Below are 25,364 nucleotides of genomic sequence, written 5' to 3'. Positions count from 1 at the left end.
TCCAGGTTTTGACAGATATGACTACCATTTGTATGGAGCCAAAAGTCTCCTCCTTCCTGTCCCTCGGCCCCAGATTCGTTGTTGTTAACAACAGCAGGATTTCTATATCTTATTCATATCAGGTTGTGGTACTTCCCACCTCTAAAGTGAGACCTCTACCACGTACCCACCAACCCCAGAGCTCATGTTCCAGTTGCTGTCTTTTCTCGTGAGTTTGTTTCTGGTCAATGTTTAGCAAGTAGACAGCTGTCCACACACACCTGCCCCATTCGCTGTCAGCACGGTCCTTTTTATAGTAAGTTTTGGCATTGCACCGGCTGGTCTGCCTCGTCCCTTGGAGCTGCCATATAATTGGGCAATGTTTCCACATTGACAACGACAGGATTACTGATTTGCTGCAGAGGAACTCTTCAGAAGTAAATCGCGCGCGGGTTTGTGCATAAAGCTTTTATATTCATGAAGGAAAAGGCATCACAGATGATTCCAGCAGAGGGAACCCTTCGACCACCTCAGAACAAATCATTTCACACTGTAGCAGTGATATTATTAGTGGTCCTGGCTGGGCGTGGTGGCAGATGAATAATGATGGAAAAGCTATCCTGTGTTACAAATATCGTTGCCTCTCCTGCTGTCAGACCTGATGTTTGACTCTTTCAGGCTTATGTTGAGTGGGGCAGTCTGCAGAGCGTCTCCAGAAGGAGTGAAGTGGTTAATATTTGTCTTGTAATTCGATCAGTGGTGCAGTTTCTATTCTGGATCTGGGTGGCGTGATCTCACGATTGGATGTCTAATTGAACTGGGGATGTTTGGCAAGAAGACCCCCCTCTCCCCCCACACACGATTATCAAGAGGAGGGAACATCTTTCCTCATATATTAATTCGTTTGAACATTAATGTCATCTCCTGAACCGCACTGACAAGGAAATTGCACATTTGAAACGCTGCTGTTCTGTGCTAACTGGAAAAAGAAACCGAGGTGCAAATGCAGTTGAAGGAATCAGCGTTGCACTGATTTGTGAAGCTTGTGCACAGGTGTCTGGGTACTTTCCGCAGCTCGTAGTTGGCCCTGAATTTGGAGCAAGGATCTGTTAACGCGACTCCACTCCACCATATCCTTCGGAATGAAGAAAGATCTCCCATTACTTCTTTCAGCCTCCCCGTCTTCCATCTACTTCAAGTGACAGGTCGGTACAGATTCAAAATGTCTCAGAGTTGACACTTCAGGCTCCTGTCTGTGCTGCATAACCCAACGTGCAGCAGCCAGGGTTGCATCTATAATGCGGAAATTCTGAAATAATTGGTTGAATGAATCGATCGAAAGCAAATAAGTAACAAGTGGAGTGCTGCTGCATTTTGCACACAAGACAGGCTGGAAATTGCATTACTGTTTCTCCCGATGTGCATCTTTAATGAAGAATGGGGGAAACATTGGGAAATTGACAAGAACGAGAATTTGCTATTTCTTTATTTCATGCTGTACAAATGGAGAATAATATCTATTTCCACCTTGGTAGGGTGGTGTGATAATATACTCAATCATTCTTATCTTAACCAGGCTGTTAACATAATGAAGTGGAAACCCGATTTCCCATATGTGGGGGGGAGGAAAATTTAAACATGCCTAAAGATGCTGCCTTTGTGCAGGTTCATGGCATCTGGATCGAGGTTGTTGTTTTCAGCTGATAAAACACACAGAACATTCTCAATAACATAATTACATTGACAAAGTTAGCTAAATAATAATGATGAAATGTTGCTCTGTCAAGTATTTTCTTTCAGTTTTTGTGGTAAAGTGTTTAGCACTCAGTAATGGAAGAGATGCTGAGGCTGGGACAGTGAGCATTTTGTTTTCACTTTCTTTGCACATCAAGGGCCCCAAAGGTTAGATGCAGCCATTTAAACCAGAGCCTGCATGCTTAAGACAACTTCACTTGCATGGTCAGGTTATATAGGCTGCATGCTCTAAATGCCGTAGCTGTCTGTAAGGATGTGAGCACCAATCTCTAACAAACCACATATACACAGAACTGAACATCACCACGCCATGTGTCATTTACGAGCAGTGTTGTTTCCCGTTTCAAAGGGAATTGAAGTTCAGTTGGTCCGAGTTGGTATAGATCACCATGGCAAGAATGCTGTATCATCAGGGCCATCCCAAGGCAGAATAAGCTGCTATATTAACTCAAATGGGTTAAAGTATAATGTCAAGAAACGCAATGAGTTTTGGGAAACTATGCTCCCCTTTTGTGTTCGCTTAGATTTGATAGAACCTTAATCGATTATAATTTATGCAGACACCATCACCCTCTGGGTAAAAAGGTCTTCCCTCAAATCTCCCCTAAATCTCCTGCCCCTGACCTTGAACTTGTGTCCCTCTCGTAACTGACCCTTCAACTAAGCGGAACAGCTGCTTCCTATCCGCCCTGTCCATGTCCCTCGTAATCTTGTACACGTCGATCAGGTCTCCCCTCAGTCTTCCCTGCTCCAGGGAAAATAACCCAAGCCTACCCAACCCTCTCTTAAATGTTCCAACCCGGGCAACATCCTAGTGAATCACCTCTGCAGCCCTCCAGTGCAATCGCATCCTTCCTATAATGTGGTGACCAGAATTGCACACAGTATTCCAGCTGTGGCCTCACCAAAGTTCTATACAGCTCCAACATGACCTCCCTGCTTTTGTAATCTATGCCTCGATTGATAAAGGCAAGTGTCCCATGTGCCTTTTTCACCACCCTATTTAGCTGCCTTTCTGCCTTCAGAGATCTATGGACAAACATACCAAGGTCCCTTTGTTCCTCGGAACTTCCCAGTGTCAGGCCATTCATTGAATACTTCCTCGTAGAATTACTCCTTCCAAAGTGCATCGCCTCACAATTTTCAGGGTAAAATTCCATCAGCTACTTTTCTGCCCATTTGACCATCCCGTCTATATCTTCCTGTAACCCAAAACAGTTAATCTCAATGTTAACCACCCGGCCAATCTTTGTGTCATCCTCAAACTTACTGACCCAACCCCCCACATAGTCATTAATGTCATTTATATAAATGACAAACAATAGGGGACCCAGCACAGCAAAGCCTTTGACAAGGTCCCACATGGGTACACCACTGGACACTGGCTTCAAGACACTAATGCAGCTGTCTGTCATCACCCTCTGTCTCCTACAGCTAAGCCAATTATGAATTATCAAGTTACCCTGTATCCCATGTGCATTTGCCTTCTTTATAAGTCTCCCATGTGTGACCTTGTCAAAGGCTTTGCTGAAAATCCATGTAAACTACATCAACTGCACTACCCTCATCTTCACATCTATTCACATTCTCAAAAAATTCAATCAAATTTATTAGGCATGACCTCCTTCTGACAAAGCCATGCTGGCTATTCCTGATCAAATCTTTGCCTCTCCAAGATGGATTCTCGCCTTCAAAATTTTCTCCAATAATTTCCCTCCCACTGACATAAGACTCGCTGGTCTGTAATTCCTTGGCTTATCTCTACAACCTTTCTGAAATAGTGGGACCACATTAGCTGTTCTCCAGTCCTCTGGCACCTCCCCAATGGCCAGAGAGGAATTAGAAATTTGGGTCAGAGACCAGGAAATCTCCTCCCTCACCTCCCACAGCATCCTGGGACACAATTCATCCAGACCTGGAGATTTGTCCACTTTTAAGTCTGCCAACACCTCCAATACCTTGTCAATCCCTATGACAATTTGTTCAATAACCTCACAGTCTCTCTCCCTGAGTTCCATGTCGACATCCTCATTCTCCTGGATGAAGACAGATGTGAAGTATTTGTTAACACCCTACCAATGTCCTCTGGCTCCACCCATAGATTTCACCCTTGGCCCCTGATGGGCCCTACTCTTTCCCTGGTTATCCTCTTCCCATTGATATTCTCATAAAATATCTTGGGATTTTCCCTACTTTTAACAGACAGAGCTTTCTCTGGCTCCCTTTGTTCTCCTGATTTCTTTCCAAAGTTCCATCCCACACTTTCTATATTCCATTAATGCTTCCATTGATTTACTCCCCTTGTACTTGCTAAAAGTCGCTCTTTTCCTTTTCATCGCATCCTTAATGTCTCTAGTCATCCATGATTCTCTGGGCGTGTTACTCCTTCCTAACACTAAGATGAGTGGTAAAGCGAAAAGTGCAGAGGATACTGGAAGTCTGCAGAGGGATTTGGATAGGTTAAGTGAATTGGCTCGGGTCTGGCAGATGGAATACAATGTTGACAAATGTGAGGTTATCCATTTTGGTAGGAATAACAGCAAACGGGATTATTATTTAAACAATAAAATATTAAAGCATGCCGCTGTTCAGAGAGACTTGGGTGTGCTAGTGCATGAGTCACAGAAGGTTGGTTTATAAGTGCAACAGGTGATTAAGAAGGCAAATGGAATTTTGTCCTTCATTGCTAGAGGGATGGAGTTTAAGACTAGGGAGGTTATGTTGCAATTGTATAAGGTGTTAGTGCGGCCACACCTGGAGTATTGTGTTCAGTTTTGGTCTCCTTACTTGAGAAAGGACGTACTGGCGCTGGAGGGTGTGCAGAGGAGATTCACTAGGTTAATCCCAGAGTTGAAGGGATTGGATTATGAGGAGAGGTTGAGTAGACTGGGACTGTACTCGTTGGAATTTAGAAGGATGAGGGGGGATCTTATAGAAACATTTAAAATTATGAAGGGAATAGATAGGATAGATGCGGGAAGGTTGTTTCCACTGGCGGGTGACAGCAGAACTAGGGGACATAGCCTCAAAATAAGGGGAAGTAGATTTAGGACTGAGTTTAGGAGGAACTTCTTCACCCAAAGGGTTGTGAATCTATGGAATTCCTTGCCCAGTGAAGCAGTTGAGGCTCCTTCATTACATGTTTTTAAGGTAAAGATAGATAGTTTTTTGAAGAATAAAGGGATTAAGGGTTATGGTGTTCGGGCCGGAAAGTGGAGCTGAGTCCACAAAAGATCAGCCATGATCTCATTGAATGGCGGAGCAGGCTTGAGGGGCCAGATGGCCTACTCCTGCTCCTAGTTCTTATGTTCTTATGTTCCTTTAACCTAGAGGGAACATGTTGGGCCTGTACCCTCCCCATTTCCTTTTTGAACACCGCCCACTGCTCTTCTGTAGATTTCTCCACAAGTAACTCTTTCCAGCCTATCTTGGCCAGATCCTGCCTTATTTTGTTACAATCAGATCCAAAACCTTTCTTGCAAACTATCTGTTTCTTTATCCATAAAAAAACTTAATTTGTACCATGTTGTGATTGCTATCACCAAAATGCTCCCCCACCAACACATCAATCGCCTGTGTGGCTTCATTCCTGAGAATTAGGTCCAGCACTGCACAGTCTCCTGTTGGACACTCTGCATTTTGAACTAAAGAGTTCTCCTGTATACATTTTAAGAACTCCACTGCATCTGAAGTCTTACCCAATTAATGTTGGGAAAGTTGAAACATCTAATATAATTACCCTATTATTATTTTTACACACCTCTGCGAATTGCACACATATTTGTTTCTCAATTTACTGTTGACTATCTGGGGGTCTATAGTAAACACCTAGCAATGTGGCTGTCCCTTTTTTAAATCCTAAACTCTACCCACAAAGCTTCATTTGATGCCCCCTCCGATATATCATCTCTCCTTGCTGCAGTAACTGACTCCTCAACTAATAATGCAATGTTTCCTCCTCTTGTACCCCCTCCTCTGTCTCGTCTGAAGATTCTGTATCCCAGGATGTTGATCTGCCAATCCTGCACCTCCCTCAACCACGTCTCTGTGATGGCTACTATATCACAATTCCACATGTCAATCCTCGCCCTTAACTCATCCGCTTTACCTGTAATATTCTTGGCATTAAAGTAGAGGCCATACAGCCTTGTCTTACGCCCTTGAAACTTACTACCGATGTATTCCCTCTGACTTGGTTGCTTTTCTGTGTTATGCTGTGTCCCGATTCTGCTAAAAGTCTGCATTCCCTCTCCTTGCCGAATTACTTTAACTCCTCCCAACAGCACTAGCAAACCTGGCAGCAAGAATGTTAGTCCCTCTCTGGTTCTGATGAAGACCATCCCGCTTATAGAGGTCCCAACTTCCCCAGAAACTGTCCCAGTGGCCAAGGAATCTAAACTCCTCCCTCCTTCAGCAACCCTTAAGCCACAAATTCATCACATTCATCTGTGCTATTCTCCTATTTCTGTACTCACTAGCACGTGGCACTGGGATTAATCCAGAGATTACAACTCGAGAGGTTGTGCTTTTTAGTTTGCGGCCTAACTCCTTGAATTCTTTGATGCAAGATCTCATCCCCTTTTCTACTTATGTCATTGCTACCAACATGTACCATGATCTCTGCCATATCACCCTCCCCCTTCAAGATGCCCTGCAGCTGTTTAGTGACATTTCAGACTCTGGCACCAAGGAGGCAAGACACCATCCCGGAGCCACGGTGAGGGCCACAGTAACATCTATTTGTTCCCTGACTATAGATTTTTTAAAAATCATCCATCCACGGGACATGGGCGTCGCAGGCTGTGCCTATTGCTCTTCCTCTCTTTCCCCCTCCTGTGGAAACAGGCTGCTTGTGGTGCCAGAAGCTTGGCTTTGTCCGCACTCCCCGGAGGAACCATCCTTATCAGCCTCCGAAACGCAATACCAATTTGCGAGTGGGATCCCAGGGGACTCCTGAACTACTTTTGTGTTTCTCTTGGACTGCCTGGTGGCCACCCATTCCCTTCCTTCCTCAAATCTCTTGAGTTAGGGCGTGATCAACTCTCTAAACATGCTATCCACAATGCTCCCAAATGCACGGATTCTCCACAGTGTCTCCACCCACCATTCTAGCTCTGAAACCCTAGTTTCCAAGAGCTGCAGCTCGACACGCTTCCTGCACACATGCTGGTCCCAGGTACTGGAAATGTTCCCAGATTCCCACATGGAGCAAGAGGAACAAACCACAGCTTTGAACTCTCCTGCTCCGAATAAACCCTTTAAATTTAAAACTAAGGCTATTATATTTAAAAAAATAAATCAACCAAGTCCCTACCCTTGCTAAAACAATGACTTAAATTCACTCTAGTTTGAAAGATACTCACCAGGACTTACTCACCAGTCAGCTGCACTCTAGGTAAACTCACTAATCCCGTCACACACTTTGAGGAAAGGTAGGAAATGAAAGGAGCACCTCGCTCCCTCCTCACCGAACTCCTTCAGTCACAAAACCCCAACTTTAGCACTCTAATGCAGCCCAAAGACAGTACTGTAAGATTGCCCATTTTTACACTGTCTGACTCTAGCCACTAAAAACTAGTTTAGGTCAGTTATGTAATTAACAGGTTTCAGCTGCAAGCAAGCCTGCATGAACCCTGCTTTAAAGCTGGTCCAAAACGCACCTCCTTCCAACCCAAACAGCAACTTTTAGGTTAATTCAGAAATAAAAGAAAGACTGGATTTCAGGTAGAAATTAACCCTTAAATTCCCTCAGTCACAAAACTCCCACTTTAGCACTCTAATGCAGCAAGAAGTCAGCACTCCAGTGCAAACTTTGGCCTTGGGAGTTTCTCTTCACCGAGGCCGCACTTCGTGTCATTTCCTGCTGGTGAGTCCGGCAGGAAAGACTCCTCGCAGATCAGGGCACCATTTTTTCTGGCTGCCCTGATCTTTCCCCCTTCCGCCCCCCCCCCCCCTTTCAACTGCCAACACCCCCCTTCCCCCCAACATTGGGCAGGCCCCCAGGAACAACCCCTCATGTTCACTCCACTGGGTAAGGCCCCTCATGGACCCGATCCCCAGAAGTGCCAACCTGACACCCTGGCAGCTCCACACTGGCAGTGCCACTGCCAGCCTGGCAGTGCCACCAGGTCAACCTGGCAGTGTCAGTGTGGCAGTGCCAAGATGCACAGGTGGCACTGCCAGGGTGCTAGGATGGCAGTGCTACGGTGCCCAGGTTCCAGAGCGTACTATCCTGCCCTGACCCCAAACACCCACGGTTGCCTGGGAGACCATCCCCACGTTTCATTGTGACTGGGCCACATTTGTGAAAACCGTTATTAAATGGCATCCTGGCATGGTCTCCTAGGCTCAGACATTAGGTCCCTGCGCCAGGAGAATTCCACAATGCCTCATTTAAACATCCTGATCTGGATCACGCCTGTTACGTTTCGCAAGGCATTTCAACCATCGCAAATCTAGAGAGAGAGAGAGAGAGAAAGACACAGAGAGAGAGAGAGAGCCCTCTCGCGAGATTCAGCAACCTTTTCTCAAAGCCAGGTCGGGCACGACAAGGCCATTAAATCGTGTCCTCAGACTGCACCTGAAGGTCTAAACGTTCTCCGAGCCATGATTACATACACATGGGCCACCAGTAAAGCTTACAAAGCTCACACCTTTTTCTCCAAACGAAGGTCAGAATAAGCTATCTGTAAAATTTTCCACTTCCGTCATGAGATTTGCTCAATGTCTCTCCAAATGTGATTGCTCATTTAGTTGCAATGAGTATTGGATTTAGGGCGGTTTTGTGCATTGGATTCATCCCACTTGAGGCTGATTTGCAAATGCTCAAAACATATTTAATGTAAGACTCTCACATCTATCACTCAGAGAGCAGAGGAGTTTTCCATTTGTCAATTTGGTCTGCATTTAAATCCAGGCCACAAAGGCACCGAGGCAATCTTCGAAATTTTGAGCTGCCCAATCCTCTTTATAACCAATGACAACAAAAATGATTTATCTTTTCGATGGAAATCCTCACAAGATACCAAGCATTAGAATGTACTACAGCTGTCAGAATTGTACTATCATTAGATAAGAGGAATGATTATTGTAATCTATTCAAGAGATTAAGATTGATTATAAGTGGAAGAGTGGACGTTTGCGAGTGAGCTACATGCAGCAACCTGAACCAAGGGAGTTCATTAGAAATTGTAAGTACAATTTTCCCCCACTGGCCCAATAACCAAAGGCTGTCATCAATATAGAAACGAGTCACATAAACCACAAGGTCAATTTTTCAATTCTCAGCTTAGATTGCATTAGGAACGCCGCTGATGTTCAGTGTGAGGACCCGCCCGAATCCCAGAAGGGAAACTTGGAACACTGGTTCTCAACTACTTATCTTTGCAATTTGGAAAAAAGATGTGCAAAAAGAGATGCAACCCGGAGAGGTCCTGTTGTAAATTATTCAAATAACAAAACTTTTGTTAAACTTTGAAACACATGGGTAGCACGGTTGCCTCACGGCACCGAGGGCCCAGGTTTTATCCCGGCTCTTGGTCACTGTCTGTGTGGAGTTTGCATGTTCTCCGTGTGTTTGCGTGGGTTTTACCCCCACAATCCAAAAGATGTGCAGGGTAGGTGGATTGGTCATGCTAAATTGCCCCTTAATTGGAAAAAATGAATTGGATACTCTAAAAAAAAAATTTTTAAACTTTGAAACACAAAAGAAAGGCATCAGTAAAGAACAATGTTTACAATTAACTACAATAATTGTTACCCAGGCAGTATAATTAAATTACCCTCAATCCAAATCTATCTACTTTCCTAAACTCTGAGAATACGCTATTCCCAAAACAACATCCCATAGGCTTTAACACTGAGCCAAATCCTACAAATAATTACCACAGAAGACCTGGGCCTGGATTCTCCTCTACCCGGTGGGGCGGGGGGTCCCGGCGTACCAGAGTGGCGAGAACCACTCCGGCGTCGGGCCTCCCCAAAGGTGCGGAATTCTCCGCACCTTTAGGGGCTAGGCCCGCGCCGGAGTGGCTCCCGCTCCTCCGACCGGCGCAAATGGCCTTTGGCGCCCCTGCCGACCGGCGCCACGGCTGGCCGAAAGGCCTTCGCCGGCGTGAGTCCGCGCATGCGCCGGAGCATCAGCGGCCGCTGACGTCACCCCGGCGCATGCACGGTATGGGGGTCTCTTCCGCCTCCGCCATGGTGGAGGCCCTGGCAGCGGTGGAAGAAAAAGAGTGCCCCCATGGCACAGGCCTGCCTGCCGATAGGTGGGCCCCGATCGCGGGCCAGGCCACCGTGGGGGCACCCCCCGGGGTCAGATCGCCCCGCGCCCCCCCCCCCCCCCCCCCCCCCCAGGACCCCGGGCCTGCTCCCGCCGCCTGCTCCCGCCGGCACCAGAGGTGGTTTAAACCATGTTGGCAGGAGAGGCCTGACAGTGGCGGGACTTCAGCCCATCGCGGGCCGGAGAATCGCCGCGGGGGGCCCGCCGACCGGCACGGCGTGATTCCCGCCCCCACCGATTCCCGGGTGGCGGAGAATTCCGGCCACTGCGGGGGCGGGATTTACGCCGGCCCCGGGCGATTCTCCGACCCTGCGGGGAGTCGGAGAATTCCGCCCCTGGAACTTTCTTTTGGGAACCTTTTGTTCTAGTTTAGAGTAGAACCTATGGGATCTGGCACAGACAGACGTCTGCTGCTTTCATTTCTGCACAACAGCTTAATTCTGTGAATGAGCTCTGCTTTGTAACTGGGCATGGCTGTAACCGAGGTCCCTAGGCTGCTATTTTCCACTTTGCTTAACAAAGTATCTGTTTCACCCTGCTACACAGCTAATCTGCATCACATAAGTCCTTGGTGCAGCTAAACCCCTAGCAGTTTCCATTTGAGCTATTTCTTTACTTTTCATTTCATTCCAACTTCCTAACAATTGTTAGTTGATGTCACCTGAAGCATCACTGGAGGCACCTAGCCTTAGCACCGTTGCATATTTGAAGACAAATACCTAGCCAGAATTCCCATTCTGGTTTATATCCAATGAATCCTAATTGAAAATGGAATTGCTTTTTGGGTTGAGTGGCAGATGGTCCCTTACACACGTGCAACTGAATGGAAGATTTTCCATGATTCATTTATTAATCAAAACATCATTTGACCTCCTGAGTCTGCTTTGCCATTCAATGAGATTATGGCTGGCCTGATTGTCGGCTTAACTCCACTTTCCTGTCTGCCCCTGTAGCCTTTGACTCCATTGACAAATCAACAATCTCAGTCTTGAATATGTTCAATGAGCCAGCCTTCTGGGGAAGAGTAGGGTGGCATGGTAGCACAGTGGTTAGCACTGTTGTTTCAGAGTGCCAAAGTCTCTGGTCCGATTCCCAGCTTGGGTCACTGTCTGTGTGGAGTCTACACGTTCTCCCCGGGTCTGCATGGGTTTCCTCCGTGTGCTCCGGTTTCCTCCCACAAGTCCCGAAAGATGTGCTGTTAGATAATTTGGACATTCTGAATTCTCCCTGTGTACCCGGAGTGTGGCAACTAGGGGCTTTTCACAGTAACTTCATTGCCGTGTTAATGTAAGCCTACTTGTGACAATAAAGACTATTATTATTCCAAAGGTTAAAAACCTGTTGTGAGAACAGATTCTAGATTCCCACTTGTGGGGAAGCATCCACATGGATCATTTGCATCCACCCTGACAAGCCCCCCTCAGAATCGTGTTTCAATAAGATCAGCATTCATTCTTTTAAACTTCAGTGAGTGTATACTCAATCAGCTCTACCTTTCCTCTTAAGACAACCCCTTCATCCCAAGAATCAACCTTTCCGGAGCCACTCCCAATGAAAGTATATCCATCCTCATGTAAGGAGACAAAAGACATTTGCTGTACTCTAGGTTTGGCCTCTCCAATGCTCTGCACATTTGCAGCAAGGCTTCCCTACTTTTGTACTCCAGCCCTATTGCAGTAGAGGCCAACCTTCCAATTGCCTACTTAATTCTTTGCTGTACCTGCATACTGACGTTTTGTGATTCATGTACGAGGACATCCAGATTCCACTGTACCACAGTATTCTGCACACCTTCTGCACACTCCATCTAAATGGTACTCTGCAGTTATATTCTTCCTGCTACATTGTACAATCTCACATTTTCCCACCTTTAACTCCATGGGCTAAACAGCTGACTTGGAATGCAGAACAAGGCCAACAGCGTGGGTTCAATTCCCGTACCGGCCTCCCTGAACAGGCGCCGGAATGTGGTGACTAGGGGCTTTTCACAGTAACTTCATTGAAGCCGACTTGTGACTATAAGCAATTATTATTATTATCATCATTTGCCAAAGTTCTGCACACTCACTTAACCTATCCTTATCACTTTGCAGATTAATTTTATGTCCTCAGAACTTGCCTTCTCATCTTGAAAAATGAAATGAAATGAAAATCGTTTATTGTCACAAGTAGGCTTCAAATGAAGTTACTGTGAAAAGTCCCTAGTCACCACATTTCAATGCCTGTTCGGGGAGGCTGGTACGGGAATTGAACCCGCGCTGCTGGCCTGCCTTGGTCTGCTTTAAATGCCAGCTACTTAGCCCTGTGCTAAACCAGCCTCTAACATCATCGACATAAACACTGGCATAAAGCTTTGGATTGAATGGGCTGTTGTTGTGCTTTAAGTTTTATGGCATGTTGTATCTCGTGATGGGGCAATGGGTTCATTGAGAAAATGTATGTCATTCAAACAGTAAGTCTTGACTAATTATTAACCTGTTCAAGCTTCTGTGCAGCGTTACTTGTAGCTCTTTGTGCACATATGGTAGCATGGTGGTTATGTTTCTGGACTAATAATCTAGCAGTCAGGGCTACAGATCTGGATAAATGAGTTCCAGCCTCACCACAGTATCTGGGGAATTTGAGTCCAGTTAATTAAGCAAATGCGAAGTGTGAAAAGAAAAAGTCTCAATCAGTAATGATGATCATTGAATTACTACATTGTTGCTGAAAAATAGACATCCTGTGGAAGTTTTCACCTTGCACTCATCAGGACAGACACAAGAAGGCTAAATCTCAAAGGGAACAATAATTAATACTGCATGACATGCTGATCGGCTGTCAAGTGGACTGTGATGCTGATTGGTTGGCAAATGGACCTGGTTGATACGTAGGCTAACCTATGTGTACTAGAAGCTACATATATTGACCACGGGAACCTGTCCTTTGAAAACAAAAATAACACAAGCACACATTGAGCCTTTTTCAATTAAATAAAAGCTTCAGGGTGAGCCATTCCCTGGTTCATTCCTCATGGCAATCAGAGTCGATTTGCCTGGTTTGAATTTAAATAAATGTTTGGCAGATATTTGTTCTTTGATGTATTCTCCAATCTGCCTCTACCAATCAAAGTCCAATTGGGAAACATTTTTTTCTTGCGTATAATTTATTGTTCCCTTTGAGATTTGGTAAGCTTGTGAATCTAGATGAGTGCAAGATGAAAAACTTTGACAGTATGTCTATTTTTTCAGCAATACTCAAGTTCTGTACTACCAGGCAACTATAAGGTAAAAGCCTTCCTGGTTCTTCAGTACACTTTAGGGAAGGGAATCGACTGTCCTTTTCCAGTCACATCAGCATGTGAGTCCAGAGCCATATAAATATGGTTGACCTTCAGCTGCACTCTGAAATGACCTAGCAAGTCGTTAAAGAAGGGTGCTGACCACCACCTTCTCAACGACCATTAGGGAAAAGCAACGCATCTTGTGAACAAACGTAGGCTAAGGCATAGAAAAGAATTATGAGCTTCATAAACTGTAAATGCTAAATGTATGATAATTGAGTGTTTAAACTGATTGATTGCAAATGATCAATGTCAATTCTGATTTAATGAGTGAGACATTCTGTGAACCTGTGCCCTGTTTGATTTTCAGAGTGATCGTCTTTTGATGAAATGGCATGGTGGCAGTAGAATGGATGATCTGGCCTTGCTGGACCTGCTGGAATGCCCTGTGTGCTTTGAAAGGCTAGATGCCACTGCCAAGGTGTTGCCATGCCAGCACACGTTTTGTAAACCCTGTCTCCAGAGGATATTCAATGCCAGGAAGGAGCTCCGATGTCCAGAATGCAGGACTCCGGTGGCATGTAGCATTGAAGAGTTGCCAGTCAACCTGCTGCTGGTCCGCCTCCTGGATGGCATCAAGTATGGGCAAAGCAATGGCAGGCTCATTCCTGCCCGAATGCCGCAGGCGCCGACATGTCAGGACCATGGGCAAAGAGGCACAGACACTTTGCAAGCTAGTCTGCTGAACACAAACAGGAGCCCTGTAGAGAAGGTAATAATTGAGCCATTTTTATCCTTACCATACAGAAAATAGTTTGTTGTACATTTGTTTTCAGGGAAGGCCATCAGTGACACGGCTGCATTTATTGTCCATTCTTGCCTATGAGGAGAATCTGATGATGGAGTGTGTTTTTGGGTGATTAAATTTGCAACCATGTGGCTTGCCAAGTCAATAATCTTTGGAATTTCCTCAGGAGCTCTCCTGATCATTTGCCATTATTCTGGTGGAATATCAGGAGCAAACAGGGATAAACTGTCAATAGAATGTCTGATAACCTCCCTTTGAAGTTCGGTTGGCTGATTGGAGAATTTACAGAGGCCCGCCGTCGCTCCTCGGGGCGGTGTTAGAGAATGTTCTGACAAAATTTCCCTAATTATTTGCGGATGGAGCTCAGAGGTGGGAGGTGGGGAGGAAGATAGTTGACGAAGGGGTGATTTAACGGCCTCGTCGCGCCCGATTCGGTGAGGCCGTTAAATCGCATGCCAGGCCACTTGTGAGAATTGCGACGCTCGGAACGCCTCGTGAGATCTAACAAAATCTGGTGGAACGTCGCAATCTGGATCTTGCCCTCGTTGGGTGAGATCCTGATGAACATATTTACATGAACCAAGCTCAGGGTTTTAGCACTGGTGTGCACAAACGTGGACCAGGCTTAATGGCAGCTGGGAGGGTCTCCCAGGCCTTCAGAGGCCCCCGGGTGGTTGGGCAAGGTGGTAACCGAGCACTTCTGCTGGCGCCCGGGCACCATGGCACTGCCACTTGGGCACACTGGCAGTGCTATCCCGGGACATAGAGTGCACAGGTGTAATTTCTAGGCTGGCAGGAGCATTGCCAGGGTGCCAGGCTAAGGTGCCCAGATTGACCGGGGGTGTCCTGTCCTGAAGAGGTGGGATGAGGGGAGGTTCGATAACCCCCCAAGAGGTAAGAGAGAGCACTGGAGGCTCTGGAGGCCGCGGTGGGGACTCCAAAGTGATCAAAAGTTTGGGACGGCATTTAAAAATAGCACCCCGATCTCTTCCTGCACTGATGGGCTCAGCTCGTTGGTTCAGGAAGTGAGATTAATGCGGCTTTGGTGGGGTGATCCTCACCGAGGCTAAAGGAAGGCAAAGTGCCTTTAGATAACACTAGATGACCCCATTTAGCCTTCTTAACTCCTCCCTTAAGTTCTTTCCTAGTTGCTTTATATTCGTCAAGGGCTTTCCCTTCCCTAATCGCCCGCCGGAGAATCCTGCTCGGCTAACGATCAGCTGCAGACTGGCGAACTGACCTCTCGGAATTTCTCCACCTGGAGAAGATCAAATTCGCCATCTGAAGGTCGGAGGAAGGATTCCTTACTGCATGGGGGCAATTTGACAGCCTGTTCCAAAACCTGTTCGAGACCAGCAACAGCCAGTAGAAAGGGATACGGGAAGGATTAAAAAGGGAAAAGAAAGAAGGACAAGGAGGAACTTCGGGGGTGCACAAACCAGGAGTGGGCGGGGGGTGGGGGGGAGGAGGCAGAGAGCCTGAGAGGGACAAAGTGAGACAACACTAGAGGAGGGGGCTGGAGGGGGGCAACCCAAACCCTATCCAGTAAAAGAACGGCAACGGAGGGCGGAAAGAAAAGGGGAGGAACAAGGAGAAAGGGGAGCACCCCCCCTCCCCCCCCCCCCCAGATTGATCAGGGAGGACACCACGGGGGTGAGGGAGGAAGAGTCAATCTCTGAATCCAGAGGTTTAGGACTAGTGGAAGCCTTGTAGCCCTTCTATTTCTCACTCACACTACTGTCAGAAGAATGGTAGACTTTTGCATTGCAGGAAAACTTTGGAGGCTGTCCTATCACTTGGGTATCTTCCTCAATGTCTGTCCACTGTACTCTAGGGACAAGTGGTCTAGGGATGTGGAGGCGACTCCTACTGTTTCTCGTGATGCTACGCCCTGGGGTGCCAGTCTGGTAGCACCGAGGTTGGTCGTCATCCTTGCTGTTGATGCTCTCTCTCTTTCTCTCTCGACGTCTTTAATTCAGACCTTTTGTAGTTGCAGCAAGTGCCTGGTGCAGTGCCTTTTGTTGTGGGAAGAAGTCTGCTTCTGCTTGTAGGACTGCTCTCTTTCTTGGCTCTCCGGCTAATCTTTGATGACCAACCTTGGTCTTAGTTTTTTCAGTAGGATTGGAAGTTGTGTGCTGGGTTTCCTGCTCACCAGGAGTTCGGATGGGGCCAAGCTGCATTGTAATGGGGCAAATCTTCATGTGAGCAGTGGTATGGGAAAGTTCTCATTCTTTTTGAGGAGGGATTCGCACTCTTCTTTTGACCCCCACCATTTTGAGTGTGAATATCTCAGGGAGTTGGTCGGCTGGAGGAAACCAGGTGTGGTGGCGAAGTGCGCAAAGTACTCGTGAAGATTTTGGGCCGGTGACAGACATGATCTCAAGCAGGATGCCATGGCTCATAAACATCTCTTTCAGTGCCTTAATTACTGCCTCTGTGATAGTCGTATATGGTTGTTTCACCTCAACCCATCTGGAAAAGTAATCCACCACTATAAGGAACGACTTGCTGTTGAAGACAAATAGTTGATATCCAGTCTCTGCGATGGCCTGTTCGGTAACTGTTTGGGGATGAGGGACTTTATTTGCCCATACAAATGCAGCATATAAACGTGACAGTTTGCCACGATGTCCTGAAAACAAAGAGTTTGTTTCAAGGCAAAAAGTTTTTCTGCGCTTGCCTGTTTGACAGGCTCCCATTCCAATGGTGTTTGCGCACAGCCTTTAAGAATCCTGCTTGGACTGACTAGCAGCAGCATTCTCCGTTTCAGCGCCTAGGGTCACGAAAGTATAAAATCCTGGCCTTTGCTGATTTGAAAGTTAATTCTACAGCAAGGACTCTCTAAAGTTAATTCATTCCATTTTCTCTTCTGAGGGAGCTCTGACACCACCTGCTCAAGTGCTGACTTGGAAAACTAGTTTTTCTGAAGGAGTTTTAACATCAATTTCTGACTGCTAAATTTTTAAAAGTTTCTCAGGAAATTAAATGTTTCAGCTTGGTCCTGTGAGGTCTGCTGACTCTCCATTCAGAGAATTAATGCTGGTCTTCCAAGAGATTCCTATAGTCTTCTGCTGCAGTGAAGAATTTTGCATTTCTGCATTCAGCTTCCAAGCCTTTCTTTGGAGTTTTCCATGCCATGGCAACTTTCCTTGACACGCCTGCTTCTCAAGCTTCTGTTCAGGTCAGAATGCTCCTTCAAATTTTTCTTTAGTCTTGCAGGATTTTAGTTTCTCTCTGCGTTTTTTTTTTGAGGTTTTGGTATTTTCAATTCGCTGCCACTATGTTGTAGGGCATTGGATCCTGTTTGTAAGGTCTTAATGAAATAAAAGAAGATTAACTGTCTACTCATTAACTACAAAAATTATGTACGTACATATAATAAAAGATTCAGGCTAGGAGCTGTCTCTTAGCTCGCTTGCACACACAGCTCTGTCTAACACTAGACTGGCCCCTAGGTACACATGTGTTTACTTACATCACTGTGTGGGGGTTACTACGCTAACTCTCTCCCTTACACTACAAGATGAATGCAAAATGTGTTATCATCCTAAACGTGAAACTCTGGGTACTTTAACTCCTGGGTTTCCGCTGGTTAGCTGCCGGGCTGAAATGGACAAAAGGCAGAAACTGGTTGAGAAATGGAAACAAATGTTTGGATCAGAGATGGAGAGCGGGTTTGGGGAGAGTCTCAAGAGTGAAAAAGGGGACTCCTGGGCTTGTGCCGTTTTCATCGTACTCCTAGCTGCTTCTCAGGCTTCTTTGTTCAATAATCCCCTGACAGGATTGGCTCAGATTAATAATTAAATTAAATTAATAATTAAATGAATAGAGTTCCTGCACAACTCCGGCAGGCTTCTCACCCCTGAACTGCAGTGAGCAGTCAGAATGCCGGCCAGCGCAATTCCAGTGGGATCTAGGCCGAAAGCTGTATTTTAAAATGTGCCCAGTGCCTACCCATACACCTGGGCGGATTAGACTCTCAGTCCAATCTGTGCTGACTGATACAAAAGGGTCACTTGAAAGCTGTTGTTATTTTGCAATCACCTATATGCATTCAAATCATTTTGACCTCCAGTTGATTGAAGTGTTCAAGTATTACCTCTGTTATTTGTTCATTATGTTGCCAAGGAAACCTATGCGAGACCATGTGGCTTGTGCAGTAGACTGTTCAAGTACGAACAGTATCCACTTGGGTCTTCCCAGTCTAACTTATTAAGGCTGCATCAAAGCAGCCCCTTTACAATATATGATCAAATGAAGTTCACATCATTGCTGGAGCGAGCCAACAAAGCACGCACCTTCCCAAATAAATGTGCACTGAGAAACTGAGTGCAACCGGGTTTGCAGATGCCGTCTGAATACGTTTACTATCAGTGTTTAAGCTACTCGGCAACAAGAAGAATTGGACTGGAAGATCTAGCATGAGGGCAGTGGGATATCACTGCGTGTTGGAATCACTTTATGTCTGTACATATGTGTGGGCAATGTTAGCACATGAGGTACTGCAGGAGGTGGCGTTTACAACGGGGCAAAAGGGAAAACCAATTTATTGCTATTGAGACAACAGCAAGAGGTTATTTGTAAAAACAATGAAACCTTTCCACTCACTGCTGTAATTACTGGAGTGTGTCAGTCCTAATTGAAGGCTGTAAGCAGAATCTTAAGTAAAAATCCAGCAGTCAGCCCCACTCTTGCTGTGTCATTGCCCTCAAGGCTGTGCCAGCTGTCATTTGTGCTTGTCATTCCTGCTTCTCTTGCCAACTGGCACCAGTGTGCCAGCTAGCCTCACTGTGCCAACTACTCTCATTTGGCAGCAGTACACATTGTGGTAGCTATCTCTTCTGGTCCAACCAGTACCAGGTGTCTTTGCATTACCCACGATCTTCACAGCATCAACTCAATGAATTGTATGAAATATCCATATGCATTAATCACCCTCACTGTGCTAATTAATCATACAGATTACTCTCACAGCAATAATTACCTCAGCGTGCCAGTTATTTTCACCGAGTTACCATGTTCTTAATAGGTGTTCACTTGGCTGGGAACAGTCCCTCTTCTTTCAGAAGGCACCTGGTTCAAGCTGCAATTCTTAAATACTTGGGCAGAATTTCCACCCTGCCATTGGCCGGCGGTGGGATCTTCCAGCCCCGCTGCTGTCAACGGATTTTCCCGCTGTTTGCACCCTCGGCCAGCAGGGAATCCCCGTCAGCGGCAATGACCTGAAAATTGCAGCCATAATCTAGGTGAGCTTTTCTGCACGAGACTCAGACAGTACAAATGAAATGGCGTCTTACAGATGAGAAGTTAATCCAAGGTTATGTCAGTCTAATCTAGTGGTGTGTAATGTCACAGAAAATCAGCCAGTCGACAGGCTAAAAACCTGATACGGTTTATTAACAGGCGTAGAATCATGGTGCATTATCACCCTGTGCCTGGTCAGGGTGATAACGATGGCGCCTAAAGATGGTGCTTTCTGCTCATCTGAGTGATTAGTGTACGCTGCCTGGCACTGAACACTCTGCTTGTCTGGCTGCATGCTGAGCAAGAGGTCCAGGAACAGCCTGGCCAACATATTTCTTAAAGGCAGCCTGCCTTTATGAGTAGCAGCAGGTACATAGGAATTAGGAGAAGAATAGGCAATTCAGCCCTTTGGGCCTACTCCGCCATTCAATCTGATCATGGCTGATTGCTTCCTGGTCTCAAATCCACCTCCCTCCCTGTTTCCCAAATCACTTTAAACTGTTTTCTACCAGAAAAAATCTACTCCTTCTTGAAATCATTTAATGATTCAGATTCCACCGCACTATGGGGCAACGAGTTCCACAAATTCGCCACCCTCTGCGAGAAGTAGTTCCTCCTCATCTCTATATGTCTACCGCCTCTCAACCTATATTTGTGACTTCTTGTTCTAGATTGCCCTACAAAGAGGAACATTTGGGGAAGGATTCTCCATTCCGCCACACCAGTTTCTGATCTTGCTAATCGGCCAATGGGGTTTCCCATTGTGGGCAGCCCCAGGCCATCGGGAAATCGGCGGGCGTGGGTGCGCTGCGGGAAAAACGGAGAATCCCGACAGAAGCGAATCCAGCCCTTGGTCTATGTTTATCAATCCCTTTTAGTATTTTATACATCTCAATCAGATCCCCTCTCATCCTTCTAAACTGCAGCGTGTAAATATGCCAAACTGGTTTATCTCTTCTCCGGGCCGAATGGGCCAACCGGCCATCAACAAAAAGCCAAGTCCCGCCGGGGTCGTTCTAACATCCTCTGAGCCGGCAGGACCTCTCGGCATTGATGGGTCCGGGTGCGGCCTGTGGGGGGGGGGGGGGGGGAGGAGCGTCCGGCCTCAAGGGGGGGTCCTCCGTAGTGGCCTGGCCCGCAATCGGGGCCCACCGATCGGCAGGCCGGCCACTCTGCCCCCCGGCCTCCTTTCCTCCATGCTGGTTCCTGCAGCCCTGCGCCATTTGGCGTCGGGGCCGCCGCAGGGAAGAAGCCACTGCGCATGCACTAGTTGGCACCGGCCCAACTATGCATGCGCTAGTTGGCGCCGGCTCAACTGCGGAGGCGCGGACCCCGCGGCGCCAGGTTCAGGCTGGGATCGGCAGCTGGGGCGGCGGAGACAACTCCAGCGGCATCCTAGCCCCATGTGGGCCACAGAATGGGGTCGCGGAATGGGCTCCGACGCTGGAGTAAAACACTCCCTTTTTACTCCGCCGTTGGCACTTAGCCGCCCGTTGGGGGAATCCCGCCCCTGAATTTTCCCTCTTTGTACCTGAACAGGCGTCAGAATGTGGTGACTAGGGGCTTTTCACAGTAACTTCATTGCAGTGTTAATGTAAGCCTACTTGTGACAATAAAGATGATGCAGATGTTGTCTCACCAACACCCTATACAATTGCAACAGCACTTCTATACACCAGTCCTTTTGCAATAACACTAACATTCCATTTGCCTTTTTAATTGCATGCTGTACCTGCATACCGACCCTCTGCGATTCATGAATAAAGACATCCAGATCCCTCTGCCTAGAAGCATTTTAAACTGTTTCCAAGAGTGTCTCAGAGAAGGGCCATGGCGACCATCACAAGACCACTGACAGCACTGATCCTGCTCTGGTCTGTTCATGATGGAACTAGCACAGTTCAGGAACCACCTGTGTGGTGAATCGCAGCTGCCTCAGGGCACCTGGCTGAAGTGGAGACAAGAATATCTGTGAGACCCCTCCTCCTCAGTCTGTGAATAGCTTCTCCCCACTGCCGACCCCTTTCCACCTCCCCATCATGCTGAAGCCTAAGAGGATCTGCAACCGATCCCCCATGAGTGACCACAGGCTTTCCGCTCTGTTACGTCACCCTGGGCTAGTTCGCGGTCAATTCTAGCCCCACTTGATCTGGAGTTCCAACACAGTTGAATTTAACTTTTAATTTTAAAATAATTTCTGAAGTCTTTGGCTGCCCAATAACTACAGTCACAAAGTTTGTAAACTTAAACACAATTAATTTTTATTATTAATAGTAATAGACAACTGGTTAACTACCATCTAATTATTATTACCTGTTTTTCTGGCGACCATAAATATTTCTGAGAGTAACAAGATAGGATGTCAATTCTTATATTTACAAAAGGAAGTAAAACATCAGATAGAAAACAGTCAGAGAATCGTTGAATGGAACAGCTCATTGAGACTTCAAAGAGCAATCCAGTTAGTTTCACTCGCTCTATCTTTCCACTATCACATCGGGTCATGCATTCCAAATCGGAACTGCTCTTTGTTAAGTGATGGGCAGTGAAAAGCGCAAAACACAGTCAGTCGTATGATTTAAATGATCCGCAAATCTGTCCAATGTGAGAGTTAAAAGGACATAATCTGTCAGCTGCAATATTCATCAATCGATGTGGAATATCAGTGCGTGGCAATTCACACAGCGATTCTGCAATATCAGTGTGTCTCAGCTCCTGGACTTTATCACAAAACTGATTTGAGTTGATCTACCTGCTCCTGTGAAAGCAGACTGTTGCATGCAGTAAAGTATGGAATATCTTCTTTTAAAGCTGACAATTATATCACACTATCAGATTGTTGATTGGTTTCACCTTTCACTCACAGTGCACTTATTGGTCGTGCATGCTCTTCTGTAAAGAACAGCTTGCATTATTAATGTTTGTTGTCGACCTCACTCCATTGTACATTAGAGAATCAGCGGTTTTGAAGGGCTCAGGATGAATATTGTTAGTTTTATTCCATCATTTTCACTGCTTCCTGTCATTAAAGTCATCCCTGAATTTGTCAATGGACTTGTTTGTAATGGAATTCATTGTTGTCTCATGGCGACGAGAAACCGGGTTTGATACCTGCCCCGGGTCACTGTCCGTGTGGAGTTTTCTCATTTTACCTGTGTCTGCGTGGGTCTCACGCCCACAAGCCAAAAATATGTGCAGGGTAGGTAATTGGCCATGCTAAATTGCCCATTGCCCCTTAATTGGAAAAAAATTATTGGGTACTCTGAACTTATTAAAAAAATAAAGAAAATAGTAGGACTCGTGAATCTGTCGTACCTCCTGAATAAAAGAAAGAGAACACAAACAATGTGATCTAGTGGCACTATTAGCCATGGACGTCAATCCCATAATGGCCGCTAAATCCCGCATGCACGTAGGTGACCGTAACCATTGGGGATTGATGGACATTGTCCCCTGGCACTCTGGCAGTGCCCCTGACATCCTGACAATGCCCGCTGGCAGTGCCCTCTGGGAGTAATACCAGAGGAAAATGCTGAGGCACTGGCAGTGGGCAATGACAAGGGGGTTACTCTCTTCCATTGAGGGTGGTTCCTCTTCTGCATGTGGAAGAGGGTTTCCCCTTCTCCATAGGGGAAGCCTGTAGGTGGGAGGATTCCCCTTCTGCTATGGGAGTATTTCCTTTATCAGCCAGAGGTGTCCCAGTGTCCTTGTGGGGGATCCCAATGCCCATTGTGCAGGGGGGCCTTAAATCTATCTTTGAGATCAAGGGGGCCTGAATTCGGATTCCCAGCGTGGCAGTTGTGTTAAGATCCCGCCCCTCCAGCTGGCTGTGTAATCCTCGAGCGTAGTTAGAAATTACACAGAGTGCCATTAAATCAAGCAAGAGAAGGCAGTTGTGAAGCTGGTGAGTTTCACACAGCTTTCTTCATCTGAACCAATCCTCCACGTTATTTTGGGAAGATTGCACTGAAGACGTTTATTTTGAGCCACAAGCTGTTTGAGGGTAGATCATAGGGATCCATCTACTAATTCTTCTTCCCATTGTGATACTAGTGAACAACCTACAGATGTGCCATCTCACCATCTTACACCCATTCAGGACACCTTGTCATGAGGTTATGGCTCTCTTTTAAAACAATATTACTCTTAAACTTTCAACTGACTGGAAACTTGCAGATTGAACTGAGACAGAGAAAACTGCTTTAATAAATCCACCTTCAGAAGTGTGAAGAGAGAGGTGGTTCCGATAATCTAGACACCCATCAAAACTCATAACTGTCTAAGGATGAAGCATTAAAAATGCAACAATCTGGATGTTGAAACAATGGCTGCCACAGGCAGACACATCCAAAACCTCGAGGAAATACACAATGGGTGAAGTATTTCAGGGATGCCACTTGGGAGAGATTGTAAGTGACACAGGTGATGTTAAGTAGATCTTCAGCAGAGGAAACACGCTGAAGGTTGCTTTCTCTCCCTCTCTCTTTTTTGGAATAAAAGTGTTGCCCATTTCAAGGAGCCAACTTTACTTGAAAGTTACCTTTAAACCGAGATCTCATAATAATTGCAATACCTTCTTCATCTGACCTCATCCAAAAAAACCAGCAAATCCAAGTTAGGCACAATGTTTAAAATCTATGCCTCAAGAGCAATCAAAGAACTCTGAACAGTATAACATTTTGTCTGTATGTGGGTGTGTGTGTATGAGGGACGAATGTTTGACATTGCATTTTTATTGTTTTTCTTGGGATTAGTGACAAATAAGTTTGCTCCTTCATCAATTCAAGAAATTAAAGTTTGATTGACTCCATATTGCTCCTAGCTTAAATAAGTGAAAACATTTTGATTTGGAAAGGGCATTTGCTCTGTTATGGGCCAGGGTTTAGAGAACCCGAAAGTGTATCATGGATTTCACTTGACCCACAACTTTTACTAGATTGTAGTATGGGGAGCAGATGGCCCACTCTCCAGGTGTGGTACAGCAGGAATCGAAAAGTATTTTTTAAAGCAAAACAATGTTTATTCTATGAACTCAAGTTAACCTTTTTAAAAGATACAGTGAACATGTTCGCAACCATCAATTCAAATACAACCCCCAACAAATACAACACTAAGTAATCCTTATTTTCCTTTTAACATCCTTTAAAATCTTTTTAAAAACATTTTAACAGAAGCACATCAGGTTAAAATTCACTACTGGGAACAGTTATCACTCTGAATTCACCAAATTATCAAGATATAGTCGTTTCATGGCAGAGAGAACAACATTACACCTTCTGTGGCTGACTGCAGCTCCAACACTGAAACAAAACCAAAAAATCACAGACACACCCAAGCTTTTCTCAAAGTGAAACTAAAAAGCAGAGCCAGAGCTCAGCTCCACCCTCACTCTGACATCACTGCAGTAACATGAGCAGACAAACATTTCTTAAAGTGACATTCTCGTGATAGCTCATGAAACAAAAAATAACCCTTTGTTGTGACCAGCTGAGAAATGAAATGAAAATCACTTATTGTCACAAGCAGGCTTCAAATGAAGTTACTGTGAAAAGCCCCTAGTCACCTCATTCCGGCACCTGTTCAGGGAGGCTGGTACAGGAATTGAACCCACGTTGCTGGCCTTGGTCTGCTTTACAAGCCAGCTATTTAGCCCACTGTGCTAAATCAGCAGGTTGAATAAAAGGGAGCCAGTTCACCGCTTCTCACCTGGTCATAACATTTTCCAGTACAGTAGTTGTATTGGTGTTGTTTACATTAAATCAGGTCATTTTCATACTTGTTTTAAAGAAGCTACTTTCTCAGTATTTTGGGTAAGAAGTGGATTCCTTGTCCAGTATTTACTGCAGAAACATAGAAACAGGGTTGAACGTTCAGCCCAGTAAGCTGAGTGCGCTGGAGGTTTCCTCTACAGAGTATTTAAGCATGGCATTCCTATTGCAATCTGTACAGTAGGAAGCCTATGTTAAAGTTGTAAGGGACTGCCTATACAATATTTATAGTAATGGGCTTTTTATCAATAGTTCTAGTGGCACCTT

General features: G+C 45.8%; 1 protein-coding gene across 2 annotated transcripts in view; it reads left to right on the top strand.

Annotated features, from left to right (window-relative positions):
- Positions 1–458: 458 nt before the first annotated feature.
- The window catches only part of LOC119965378 (E3 ubiquitin-protein ligase SH3RF2-like), a 95,433-nt gene continuing 70,527 nt past the window's right edge, over positions 459–25,364 (top strand). The window contains exons 1-2 of one of the 2 annotated variants that reach the window (XM_038796086.1): positions 459–1,184; positions 13,648–14,049. In XM_038796086.1, the coding sequence (XP_038652014.1) occupies positions 13,663–14,049 (387 nt within the window). In that variant the 5' untranslated portion in view covers positions 459–1,184; positions 13,648–13,662. The remainder of the gene's footprint in view (positions 1,185–13,647; positions 14,050–25,364) is intronic. The other variant, XM_038796085.1, reaches the window with a different exon arrangement.

This window comes from Scyliorhinus canicula, chromosome 4 (genome assembly GCF_902713615.1).
Source record: "Scyliorhinus canicula chromosome 4, sScyCan1.1, whole genome shotgun sequence".
In the NCBI taxonomy this organism is placed as follows: Eukaryota; Metazoa; Chordata; class Chondrichthyes; order Carcharhiniformes; family Scyliorhinidae; genus Scyliorhinus; species Scyliorhinus canicula.
The sequence above is the reverse complement of the archived record's forward strand: the minus strand, read 5'-3'. Positions and strand labels throughout refer to the sequence as shown.